Here is a 13,803-nt window from a genome sequence, read left to right as displayed (position 1 = left end):
GGTCCGCGATTAGGGGTGAGAGTTTAAGAACGGAAATACCGTCGTTTCGCAATTAGGAGCCACTGCCCTGGCTTGTTTCCCGGGGACTCGAAGGTACCGTCGAGACGTAAACGACGTTACGCCGATATCTTGGGGGGAAAAAAGTGTCGTAATCTTCGCTGGGCTGCGAACGAGCCACCGTGGATAACTCTAGGGTGATCCAGGGACTGAATATTCTGTTTTCTTTTCCTCTTTCTCCACCCTCGAGAATATTCCAGGGTCTGTTCTTACGAGCCCCAACGATCTCTTCGTTCGATTAACGAATTAAAGAGGGGTGGAAGAGGATGCTCGTTTTCGCCAGGAGATATAGGGGCATGGTCTGCGAAGAGGGTGACAAATAGAAGAGCTTCTGGGTCGCGTTAAGGGTTGATGCGTTCGGTTGTTGGCATTTCTAACGCGATTAAACTCCGTTACGACTGCTGGCGTGTGCACACGACATGTCCACCAACCGTGTGCAAATATTCCGTCTAGGTCACGGATCATCGTTATATTCTACGCTGTATCGAGCATTCCAGAAAAAAAATTATGATTGCGAAAGATTAGTAAATTTAATGGCTGCGGGAAATTAGCAACCATTTCGTTCCCACGGTTGCAATCTCGCCACGTATTTTAAATTACGAAATGAAATATTAATACCGTAAATCCTCGACGAGCCAGACTCGTTGAGAAGGAATTCGAGGAGAATGAAGGCAAATTGAACTGATAACATATTCTTCAGTGTAAAATTCCTTCAGAAATTGAACGGTTAACTCTTCGAGGCACACGATTTTAAAGAAAATAGAAACCCTAGTTGAGCAAAACTTTTTTTAATATAAAAGAAATTATATAAAAATAAAATATTTAACTGTACGACTGTGTGTAACTTTAACTTTTCGAGGTGGGTTAAAATATATCCCATCATAAAAAGCTAAGCAAAAGGTGGGAGAGTTTTTAACCCGCCTAACCCTAAAGAGTTAATAATTGCGAAAGCGTTAGAAAATTTGTTAGAAAGATATGGTAAATTTAAAAAGAAAAGAACAAACGAAACACTGTTTCGTTGGTGAAAATTCGTTACTTAATCTGGTGTCTGAGGGTTAAAGATTTATCGGTTCGAAGAAGCTTCTAAATCGAGAACTCGATGCATTTCAACGTTCTCGTTCGTCATGGGACAACAATTTCTCTCCGATTCCCAATTTAATCCTGTGACCATCGATGCACCTGCCGGGCAGCAGTATCGATCACATTGGGGGCACTAGGAACTGGCGAGACGAACGAGGGGGCAGCGGTCCGGCAATAAAAACCGAACACAAATCGGTCGTGTCACGAGCCCATCCATGGAGGCGGCTGGTCGATTCGATATCGGTCGCTGCTCGATTGGCATCGGGTATAGAAGAGAAAAAAGGAACAGAACTGGGCTAATTTCCCGAACTAATTAAACTCTGGTGCACACTGGGTATGGAAGAATGTATTCGGCGCATGGAAACCACACTGGTAATTCACGAAGGTGTCCAGAATGAAAAATATATAACAGTTCAAAAGTAAATTTCTTGTATTTTCCAAAATACAGTCATCCCTCGATGAATGCGACACGTTCTGCCCACCACTGAGGGGATCCTCTTCTGGAATCCAATCAGAACAGAGTAAACAGTGGTTCAATTTCGTCGGATAAACAAATTTATGAGGGGCAGAAAACTTTTCTGCCTTGCCGCGAAAGCTCCAAAGCTGATCCGAGGGTGTCGCACTTATCGAGACATTACTGTAAAATCAACTTTCATCGTTACGAACGTTCGATGTAACAATTCAGTCACTTCGTAACATAATAATAATAAAATTGATTTATAGTGCACTCTCGATGAGTGTGTCGCGCTTATCGAGACATTACTGTAAAATCACCTTTTATCTTTACGAGCGTTCGATGTAACAATTCAGTCACTTCGTAACATAATAATAACAATAATAATAATAATAATAATATTGATTTATAGTGCACCCTCGATGAGTGTGTCGCACTTATCGAGACATTACTTGTAATCGTATTAGCTTGTTGCGAATTATGGAGAGGATTTGTTTCGTGTGTTATTCTTATTCTTCGAGCCCTTTCGCGGATCATCGATCACGAAAATTTCAAAATCGAATTAAAATTACAAACTTTGAGATTGCTCCGCGACGAACTGCTACATTTTCGATTCTGGGCCAGTGCGACGGGGCGTCGGCCGACAGGGAAACCGGCGGAGCAACAGCCTACTAGAGTGGATGAACAGCGCGGCGCGTCAATTTATCGAAACTGATTGCCGCGTCGATGAACTTCACGCCTGTTAACGAGCGTAATTCCCTTCCTGTGTTTCCGTGAGTTCCGAACCGAGAGACGCAACGCGCGAGATCGTTTCAATAGAGGGGCCTCCCGCAGAATTTACAGCTCATAAACTTCGATTTGTTCGAATATAACAAGCGGAGAAGAGTGCAATTAACCGTGTGCTTATAAGCGTAACCGAGCGGCGAAAGAACTGAAAAAAAGAACGATTCTTGTTTGAATATCGGTCGTCATTTGGATATTGGCGAACTATAGAGGGAGGGTTATTTTATTTGTTTTTTTTTTTTAGGTTGGATTTGTCTTTTTATTAACTATAACGTTATACTGATCAAAATACGTTATCCCATTTTAAAAAATCGAGGAAGAAAGCTTCTGTATCACAATAATTACCTCACTGAAACATTTATTCTCCTTTACATTTTCTCGTATGATTAAAAACAACGGAGATATTCCGAGTGAAAATCTTAGGCGACTCGCCCTGTATATACGTTGTATTTTATTATTTCGAACTCGAAAGTATCGATGTTAAACCAACCTACTAGCTTATGTTTGTATTTTTGGCGGGAATATTTGAATTTCTCAACTGAAAATGTATAGAGATTTAAACTTTTAAACCCTCGATGAATGCGACACGAGCAACAGTGTTATTCCCACCATTGGGGGAGTCCCATTGTTGAACCAATCAAAACAGAGTAAACAGAAGTTAAGCAGAGGCTCGGCTTAGGGTAAAAAAAAAAAATAAATAAATTTATGAGGTGTCGAAAACTTTTCCGCCATCAATGCTTCGAAGTGAACTCGAGTTCGTCGCAGTGATCGAGACATTACTGTATGTATAGAGAGGTTCCACGACGACCCCTCGCCTCTTTGGCATTTCAGGCCGCTCTGTGAAAAGACGGTGTTGGCGGTCTTTTCACGGTCGGGCCATTCATGTCCTCAGCAACAACCTAATAACGCACCTCTATCGATCACATACCAACGCTCTTCTAAAACGTACACCATCCAGGCTGGATATCTTGCGAACAAACACACAGAAACATCGTGAAACTTCGATGGATACCGGATGAAAGTCGACGTCTTCCGTTGTCAGCGGAGATCTTTGGGGGAGCAATGTCTGGACGATAATTCGCCGGAAGCGACAGTTTCCTACGAGGAACACAGGGAGAAACACTCACGGGGACGAAAGGCAATTGAATCTTACCGAAAACGCGCCGGCGGACGGACACAGATACGCGAGGCGTGATATCGGATTTTCCGGCGGAGAGGTTTCTACACCGCGATACGAGCTTTCGAACGGATAAGGGGCTTTTCGACGCCGAAGGCTCGGCTGAGAGTCGTTGCAAACAGAATGATATTTCGCCTGGAGACGACGCGTATGCGGTATTGTGTGAAAGGGGGTTTGGAAAAGTATCCGCGATGTATAAACTTACGGAAATGGCCGGAAAAGGAAGGTGGAGGTTCTGATGGATTTCAGTAATTAATATTACAACTACCAGAATTTGTACGAAATTTAATTGTTTTATACAATAATATACAGAATATATAAGGCAATCTAGGATGGTATACCAGAAATTATAATTTGTAGTAAATTAAAAAACAACTTAAATTTCATCAAAAGAGCTGTTATAATTCCAGTAATGGTAAAATAGTAAATCTGTAATCTGTCATTTTGATGGGTTTAGTAGTTCTTCTAGTGTTTAATACAATGAGAATATCAGTACGAAATTAAATTGTTTTATACAATAATATACAGAATATATAACGCAATCTAGGATAGTATACCAGAAATTATAATTTGTAGTAAATTAAAAAACAACTTAAATTTCATCAAAAGAGTTGTTATAATTCCAGTAATGATAAAATAGTAAATCTGTCATTTTGATGGGTTTAGTAGTTCTAATGTTTAATACAGTGAGAATATCAGTACGAAATTAAATTGTTTTATACAATAATATACAGAATATATAAGGCAATCTGGGGTAATATACCAGAAAATATAATCTGTAGTAAATTAAAATACAAGTTACATTCCATCAAAAGAGCTGTTATAATTCCAGTAATGGTAAAATAGTAAATCTGTAATCTGTCATTTTGATGGGTTTAGTAATTCTAGTGTAAATACAGTGAGAATATCAGGAAGATTTCTAGAAAATGGAGAGAAATTTGAGTGAGGGGATAGATTGAGAAGAGACAAACATCTGTTGGACGAATACAAATAAGCTGTAGAAATACTAGGAGGACATCTGAAGAAACGTCTATTGGAAAATGATGATGTAAATGAAGGAGGCTCTGGTGGATTTCAATAATTGAAAAGAATAAAGGTATTAGGAAGATTTTTAAGAAATCAAGACATATTTGATTAAACAGACAGATTGAGGCGAAAGGAATATTATTAAATCCAGGAATCTTATTAATATCTATTAAAAAATGAGGATACGAGTCGAGGAGGCTTCGACGGATTTGAGTAATTAAATACAGTGAAAATATTAGGAAGATTTGCAGGAAATGAAGATATGGAACGAAGGAATAAAAAACAAAGGAGAGGAACTTGAATGAGAGGACATGAGATCAGTAAGAACAGCGTCGAAGTGGACCGAAAGAGTATAGCCCGATAAGAGGGTCAAAAGTGCCCTTACAGTAAATTGGACTGTCGATAGACCAATTCCATAGTTTACCGACAAGAAACAATTTGTACCAATTTTCAACCCTATATCTCGACCAGGAAGGTGGTAACAGGGAAAAACCGGATTATCCGTTATTCCTCTATTTTCCCCCATTCAATCGCGTGCAAAATCCTGCAGAAAAATCTAATATTCTAGATTGTAGTTACTAGTTCACGTGTTGGAGAATTTTTTCCGAGTTCTCGATTGAAAATCCTGACGTAAGAAAATAAATTTTTTTTTATTAAAACTACTTATTACCCTTTTACAGTGACAACTTTATAACAATAAGCTATCTTATTGTCCATCGACAGTCCAATTTGGCGTCAGAGCACTTTTGACCCTCTATTCGGCCATAACCCTTTCTTAGAACGACGAGAAGGATCAGTTCTTCATCGTCGTGGTATGTCGTGAATTTTTCTGATATTAAAGATCCATAGGAGGTCACAGCCTTCAGAGAAGATATATGTATACAGGGTGTCTCACCCGATTTTTACATTTATGATTTTCTCGTTATTGTTACTCGTAGCAAAAAATGTTTCAGCGGAGGCTTGAATGGTATCGAGTGAAGAATATTCTGATGTTATTAGTTTTTTCGTGAGTGGACGCGTAAGGGTCATATAAAGGTCAACATTGTTTTTTTTAAATAGAATGACGTATTTTTTAATACATCAATCGATGCAGCTGGACATTCGTTATAAAAAAGTACTAACCTATGTATGTCGAGAAGTTAGTAGTTCAGGAGATATTTGAATTTAAATAATTCTAAAACACCATTAATGTCGTACTAAGACGTTAGCGTTTATTTACAGGAATGGTAATAAAGTCCGATAGTAATGGTATTTTAGAATTATTTAAAGTGAAATATCTCCTGAAATACTAACTTTTCGACAACATAGGTTAGTACTTCTTTATATTAAAATATACCTCATTCCATTTAAAAGAACAAAGTTGACCTTTATACGACCTTTACGCGTCTACTCACGAAAAAATTAATAACATCAGAATATGCTCCACTCGATACCATTCAAGCCTCCGCTGAAATATTTTTTGCTACGATTAACAATAGCGAGAAAATCAAGATTTTAAAATCGGGTGAGACACCCTGTATAAGTGTCCCTCCAAGAAGAATCAAAAGCCTTTCCCTATTTAATCCAAGGTTGACCGTATTTAGATCGCGATACAGGCGACCCCGTAATAAATCTATCGAACGCTGTGCCAGCTTCATTCGTAATCAATAGGCCGTTACGGCACCTATAATACGAACAACGACGATCCTCTGTCTTGAGATTCCCCGTGCAATTTCTCAGCCGGTGTTGAAAGAAGACTGTGACTGACGTAAAATCGATCAGCCCCGGGCTCCTGGAACGTATGCGGACACACGACGGCCTGTTTCGTTAACTACCGTGTTTCACTGACAAGATAATAAGACGAATACTCGAACAAAATGAGCTCGACCGAATTTAGGTTTGCATAACAAAACAGGGGAGAACGAATTTCGCCTCGACGCGACATGGCCCAGAATCAAAATTTAGCAACAGAGATAGTCAAAGACAAATTTCTTTTATCTTCCAAAAGCATTCAAAACATTTGTTTCATGAATTATTATTCTCTACGGACCTTTTCAGGCTCAGTCAAAAGAGGAATAAAATTTCACTTTTACAAAGATGTTGGGGACAGTGTTAATGAAAGACGACGTCGTCGAAAAGGATCCCCAAAATTGATAAGAATCTGTCCATTTACTTATTTCTATTTGAATAAAATTTACAAGTTTAAAACATTTTAATTCCTTCAGCTGGATAAGAGTATTAATTGCTAGATTTTGTTTCTGGACCACTGTGTTACAGTTCGAGGGGTCGAGTGAATAAGTAGATTAGTCGACAGGAACACCGAACGACGGGACGGGGTCAAGAGAACCAGTGAGTCACGATTCGAGCAATCGTACTCGGCTGAAACGTAACACACCGGGTTATACCGTCCACGCGAATTATCCCGGGGGATGCTAGCGCTCGCGCAAACTCCTTTATCGATTTTCCCATAAACCGCTTACACGAGGAGCAAAGTATGTATATCCCTCTTCTCTTTCTTCCGTTACTGTATTCCCTCGAACTAGAGGAAATCATCGCTCGAACCCCCCAGCAATGATCCTCGAGGATATAGGCCTGTTTTTCTACCGGTTGGTCCGTTATTAATGGTGCAACGAATAAAGAATCGATTCCTTGTGCAAAACATACGACTTAAATAATTAAAAATAGATCTTTCAATTTTCCAGAAACGAGACTTTAAATACATAGTTCTTTAGCATATAATATTTCTCAAGTTATATATTGGATCACCATGTATATTAATTAGAAGTAGATTTTTTACAAATGTCACGTGGATCCTTTTTCACAAGGGAATTATCTCCACGAAGATTGCAAGGTTCCTTCTATCCTTTGAGGAAACATAATTTAACGAAGAAGAGAATTCTTCGATCTATTGTTAAGGGACGCCAGAAAAAAAAAAAAACGTTTGTATGCTCGAGTAAATTTTAGGAGAACTTTAGAACCGGTCTGGAAAATATCGACTCGTCTATTACGAAATGCACAATCTGTTCCCCAGCCCCGACACTCTCCATCCCCTGTGTTTATCCAGCAAACAGCGTTCCCAACCATCGATTATCCTGGATTTGCGTGGAACCGATGTCCTTAAATCCGAGGAACTCGAACGGAATCGTGAAATCTTCGTAGTCCGTCGAGGCACGCGTGGCTGCACCTGTCTGTCCCTCGTAATCGTGTTCAGAAATGTCGAAATCACTCAACGATTTATACTTGTAAGCTCGATAGTTAATCCTTAAAAAAATTCTAAATATAGCGTTGAAGGATGTTAATGTACAATATTGCCATTTAAATCATTTTTCTACTCTCTGTGAGATTAGAAATCTCGAGATATTCGACTAAATATATTTTGCACCTCTAATTTTGAGGGTTGCTTTCACCACTTCCACATGGATGATGGTAGTTAAAAAAAATACCTGTTAAATATTGTATTTTCATGGTGGAACTACTTTCCAACGAAGTTGGTTCACTTCATTGTGTTCCTTTGTGAGTTGAAAGGAATTTCGAAGAACAAGTAGAATCAGACAGTCTCTAGTCAGACGGGCCGAATCACAAATCACGACAGTGTTTCTTGACGCGTAAAAACAGAAACAATTCTTTCTGAAAGGGACGAAGAAACAACAGTAGTAAAGTCTAGACCACTTTTCTTTCGTGTCGAGTCTTTAGAACGAATCTAGCTCGAACTTGGAACGCGTTATTGGGGATTGTAAATACCTTTGCCATGTCATCGTTCACCAGAGAAAAATGTTTTCATCCGTTCGAGGGAACTCGAGGCGTCGAAAACTTCACGAAATCACGGCTACTCGGAGGATTTCGAAAGCAAATAGTCCTCCCGCGAGGAAGGAAAAAATTCATGCAAAAGAATCCTCTTTCCCCGTTGCTGGCAGCGATCTTTTTTTTTTTTCATCTCACGGCGAAATGCATCGAGCACCGTGGAGGCCACCGACGCTTATAAAGTATTCCCGCGAGACGATTCGATCAGGGAATAGCGTCTGACGTAACGACGACGACGATCGACAACCGAATCGTTTCGGCGCTGCGCGCATCCACCAAAAACGATCGACGAACGAATCTTTTTCGGCGTTGCGTCCACACACAGTCGAACCAGCGACGATGAATTGCCTTCTCGGCGGTTTCTACCGATTGAATCAGTTGCTTGGCTCGTATTTCACGCCACAAAGGAAATGAGAAAGGATGCATCGAGGTTCCCATTGAATCAAGAAAAGAAAAAAAGAGATCGCTGACGTGGGGGAGGAGATCCGGTAGATTTTTTTTTTTTCTATTCGAAGGACAAGACGCTCGTGCAGGGAACGCCTTGAAAATATTTACGAGGACCGTAAACGTCTGGCATGAACGAGATCGAGGGGTTGATATTACCCGATTCGGGATAAACAAAGGTGTTTTCCACCGTTGAATCGTCGTGGAACGGATAAACGTTCGAGGACCTCTAGCGACACTGTTCAACATATCTTAAAATGGTGGAACTGAACCAGTTTTGGGTTAATTAAAAGTTCTTGAACACGATGTTGATTTTACATTTTCTTCTACATATTATAAAGTCTAGCTAGTTAGTGTTGTTTAGTTTGGTTCATTAATTTGAAACGCGTGTATTCGTTGTGGTAGCAAGTAGAAACAGAGAGCAATGAACAGACGCACTTACGAAGTCCTATTCGATAACTGCGCGCGTATCCAGTAAATATTCAACTTCGATTATCTCGAAAACGAAGCCTTAAATGAAAAAATGTTATTGTTCCTTTTCGACTTATATCTGCATGTAGAATCACCGTCCGGCCGATTTTACCACTATATTTACAATTAAACTACAAGAGATCCTCGCGTACATATAACAAAAAATGATATTACCATTGTATTAAGCGATTATAAATCAATTTGAAATATTCAAAATTTCGTTGAACAGTATTATCGTGACACCCTCGAAACGCTCGGAATAATATCGGCTTCGCGTGGCGTGTCGAAGGCTATAAGGAATTGATTTTCAAACCGCCCATCGAAGTGCATACAGGCTGTATTATACGTTCGATGTCTCAGCGGAATTCTGCATCTTGTTACGTTTCTATCGGCTGAATTATACAACGCGTCGATTCGACCGGGTGGAACGGACTGGAGGAGATGGAACTGTATTTATTCATGGGGACACGTCTCGTTTGAATACGTTTCCCCGCGTGGAAGAGAGCGAAGTAGCTTGGAAGTAGAGTAGAAACTTGGTAAAAGAGGTTGGTTTCGTTGGTAACATTGACGCGGCTAGGCTGCTAGTTACACAAAGTCTCACTAACAGCATAGAGTATGGGACCAGAGCTCGTGATTGACGGAACAGTAATTTAATACAGTAATGTCTCGATAAGTGCAACGAACCTCTGCTTAACTTCTGTTTACTCTGTTTCGATTGGGTTCCAAAAGAGGATCCCCCCAATGGTGGGAATAACATCGTTATTTGTGTCGCACTCATCGAGGGATCACTGTATTTCGTTACGATATAATAATAGTTACGGAATCTGTATATACAGAAATCATTTCCAACCAATTTTTCCACTAATTCATTTATTTAGTGTAAATAAACGAGCATAGACCCTTCGTACAAAAAAGTTGCAATGGGATAGAAATGAACAGTGAACTTTGTGCGATTGTATCACGGGAGTGAGATGAAATGAGGTCGCTATTCATCTCGACTATTGCTCCTGTGTAGTGAATAAATATCGCAGTAATGTTCTTAATGAACTAGCAGGGGTGATGATTAAATCTATTTGCGCCAGAAAATTGTTAATTAATTGCCCTAGAAATAGTGTTTAAGTGCCTAAATCTAGAAGTGAAGAGATGTTGTTAAAAAATGTAAAAAATTGTATCAAACCTTTGTAGAATAATATTTTCCTTCTTTAATCATCAGACCTAGTCCCAAGTAGTAGCCCTCGGTGTATGGTCAGACGTCGGTACACGGAATTAGCATGAACAACGTCTCGGGGGCCATTTTATAATTTACGACCAGGGGGAAGATCGATCGTGACGTTGGTTTAGCACGATCGAGACTTCGATCTTCTTTACCATGGCCTCTAGACGATGTTCAATGTCGTCGTGATAAAAAAAGAATCTTGTGTAATTTCTTACATTTCTCATGTGACTATTTATTTTTCCGTGTCCACGCCATTCGACCGTACATCGAACGCTCGACTCCAGAGGCGAGCATTTCCAACGTCGATTTCTCAGTGGGTTACGATTTTCTGTTCACAGCCGAGGCAGGGATCGCAGTCGCGGCGGAAATGAAACAGCCGGAAGACAGAACCGCCGAGGAGAAGATGGCGTTACTAGGGAAACCGAAGCTGGGCGAGGTGGCCAGGGCGCAGATCCGAATCAAAGAGTCGAAAGAATTCAAGAACACGGTGGATAAGCTCGTACAGAGGGCTAACGCGTCTATATTGCTCGGTGAGTCCATAGTTTCACGTATTTAGCCGTTCGAGGGACTCGCGGGACCACGATTAAGGGGGGACAACACTGTAATACCTCGAAAAGTCAAGGTATTTTTGGTAATTTATTATAACCCCTTGCCATACGATTTTTTTTACGACTTCTCTCTCAAGAATTACTTTATCGTGAATATTTTCCTAGATGCAAAAGGAATTCTATTCTTATAGCATGCGTTACATTTATTCCAAATCTTAAATATCAATACCAGCGGAACCGTATTTCATATCGATTCAAAGAAAATTAATAATATACATGTTCACTAATTCAGTTTGAAATCGTTATCTCGTGTCTGACTCGATGTGGTAAGGCAAGGGGCTAAAAGAAACTTATTGAATGAATCTGTTTCAGATTTGTAGGGGTTTTTATTCAACATATAAGCTTTGAAAAAATATTTTTCTTTGCGACATTTGTATAAATTTAGAGGAGTTAGAAGAAAAGTTAGGGCTGCAAAAACGTCTTCGCTGACTGGTTGACAATTTTTGAACGGTCCATCTGCAATCAAAAACGCAAAAAGTTTTAGAAACTAGATTGTCTTGGCTATGACATGACGTAGGATTTTTTTGATAGAACGTTTCTTTCTATTTTTTCTTTCGCAAAAGGGAGCAAATTTGGTTATTTCTCAACATTTTTAGAATATCCTACGTCTCCCACGCATTTCACTCTTCATGGAAAATCTTCTGTTCGGAACTTGGGATCCTTTCGAGAACTCTCCTTCTTCGCATCGTTTCCTGAAACATCATCTAACTTTTGACCTTTCGAGAACTGGAAACTTATTTTTAGGTTTCAAACTATTTCCATTTTAAAATATCATACATAAGGGTTTTTTTATTATTTATTATTATATTTGTCGAAGATCAACATTTATGGATCGTGAATATAATATCCCGTTATGTGTCGTACCTTGCTTCGAAATATATCACCCACGACGTCGTTACTGAATACAAGCAAGAATACAGTAAAAGGAAATCTTTTCACACGAAAATTCCTTCGTATTTATTGACCATTATTTTTACGTACGAACAGACTGCAGATTTTATGCATTTATAGCCTATAGGACTCTCTGAAATACAACAATAGACAAAAGTTTCGTCAGATGCTACGAGTTTTCCCTTTCATTCTCAACCCAACGAGATACTTAAGAGAAAAACGAAACTCCTACTATTATTCTCGTCTTCATGAATTATTTTCTAAAATGTCATTCTGCCTAAAAAAACCGCAGTCTACTCATGAAATTCGAAGTCTATTTTCATACCACAATTTCCTCTGCAAAATGACAGTATTTCTAATCCAAAACTAAAACAAAACATAAATTCTCTGATATTCATCATTGCATAAAGATCCTATTTTATTACTTCTAAACTTCAGATGGTTCACTTATCTTTCCTAGCATAACCCCATAACAAATACATAAAACTTCTAACAGGACAATGTAAAAAGTCATGAAAAAGACCTGCCGGTTCTCTATAACTTAAATACTTTCTATCCTCGCGATATTCTCGGACAGTCGAGAAATTTCAACTCGAGTCGTTCTCCACTTGCCGTAACAGACCACGAAGAACCCATTCGCTGGTCCCTTGATCTCCGACGTTTCACGATCTTCCCGCGAATCGCCGTCCCCTCGTCGTATTATCGGGCGACGCGACTTTAAATCCTCGTTATCGCGGTCCGTTCGTTCGGGCGTAAATTCGCCGGTGAATGGGGGCATTGATTAAAACGAGACACATTATGAAACCACTGACCCAGTCGGATGGTAGTCGCCGGAAAACCAAGGGGATGGTGGCGGAAACAAACGGAAATGCGCTCGATGAAAAACAATTAGACGACGAGGAGGAAAACGAGTCTGTCTGTCTCTTTGTGTTGGCGAACGTTTCCGCGAGTCTCGTGCAATTTCTTTCATTCGCGATATAGGGGATGGGGAACGATTTCAGAGAGAGTATTCTCTCTGTTTTAATGCAGAAGAACACCCCTTCCACCCCTCTGGGTCGCTTCCTTTCAGGTAAACTCTCGTTAACTCGAATTTCTTCGCGTCTGACTATTGTCCGCCTATTCTACTTGGAGGACTTTCGCACACGTTCGTTCATTTTCTCCTGCGTTTTATTGGTCGCGAGTGGTCCAGCTGCGGAGCACAATGCGTCTCGAGTGATGGAGGTGTTTGAAGACAGTAATCGAATTTTCGGTTCTCGGGATCCATTAACGGTAACTTCGATAGATAATGTCGAAGTGAAAAGCCATTGACGACCGTAAGACATATTACACGTTACATGGTTTATCCACCATTATTTCAAAAATATTGATTTTTTCTCAATTTATAGGTTGCTCGGAGGAAATAATAATTCGACTTCATCGAGTTAATATTTCGCATTACTATATTTAGAAATAATCTATTTATAATTGTTTCATTGAAACACATTGGGGTTAAAAGACCCCGGCCCCAAATCCGACCTGACTTCGATTTTTCAAAATGTCACTAATCTTACACCCCTTTTCTATTACTCTGATTCATTTTTTCCTCGAATCTCAACAATTCTACCTGAAAGTACAAACAGTATATTTCCAAAAACGCTTCTACTTCTTTTCAAGAATTCCATAATTAAATCGATATTGTTTTTTTAATCACTTGGGGGTCACTTGTCCCCCACATACACTCCCAAGATATTTGTTGGTACTGGCATTTCGATTCTCCCAAAAGCAACGTCGCCCGAGCTGATTGTGGTTCGGTCATTTATTCACTAACATTTTTCCC

At 39.7% G+C, this 13,803-nt stretch overlaps 1 protein-coding gene across 3 annotated transcripts in view; it reads left to right on the top strand.

Annotated features, from left to right (window-relative positions):
• The window catches only part of LOC107195017 (sodium/calcium exchanger 1), a 124,102-nt gene that overhangs the window by 64,974 nt on the left and 45,325 nt on the right, over positions 1–13,803 (top strand). Inside the window, exon 4 of one of the 3 annotated variants that reach the window (XM_015584766.1) lies at positions 10,803–11,018. In XM_015584766.1, coding sequence (XP_015440252.1) covers positions 10,803–11,018 — 216 coding nt within the window. The remainder of the gene's footprint in view (positions 1–10,802; positions 11,019–13,803) is intronic. The other 2 variants (XM_015584765.1, XM_015584764.1) reach the window with 2 other exon arrangements.

This window comes from Dufourea novaeangliae, unplaced genomic scaffold (genome assembly GCF_001272555.1).
Source record: "Dufourea novaeangliae isolate 0120121106 unplaced genomic scaffold, ASM127255v1 scaffold8, whole genome shotgun sequence".
Taxonomy (NCBI): Eukaryota; Metazoa; Arthropoda; class Insecta; order Hymenoptera; family Halictidae; genus Dufourea; species Dufourea novaeangliae.
The sequence above is the reverse complement of the archived record's forward strand: the minus strand, read 5'-3'. Positions and strand labels throughout refer to the sequence as shown.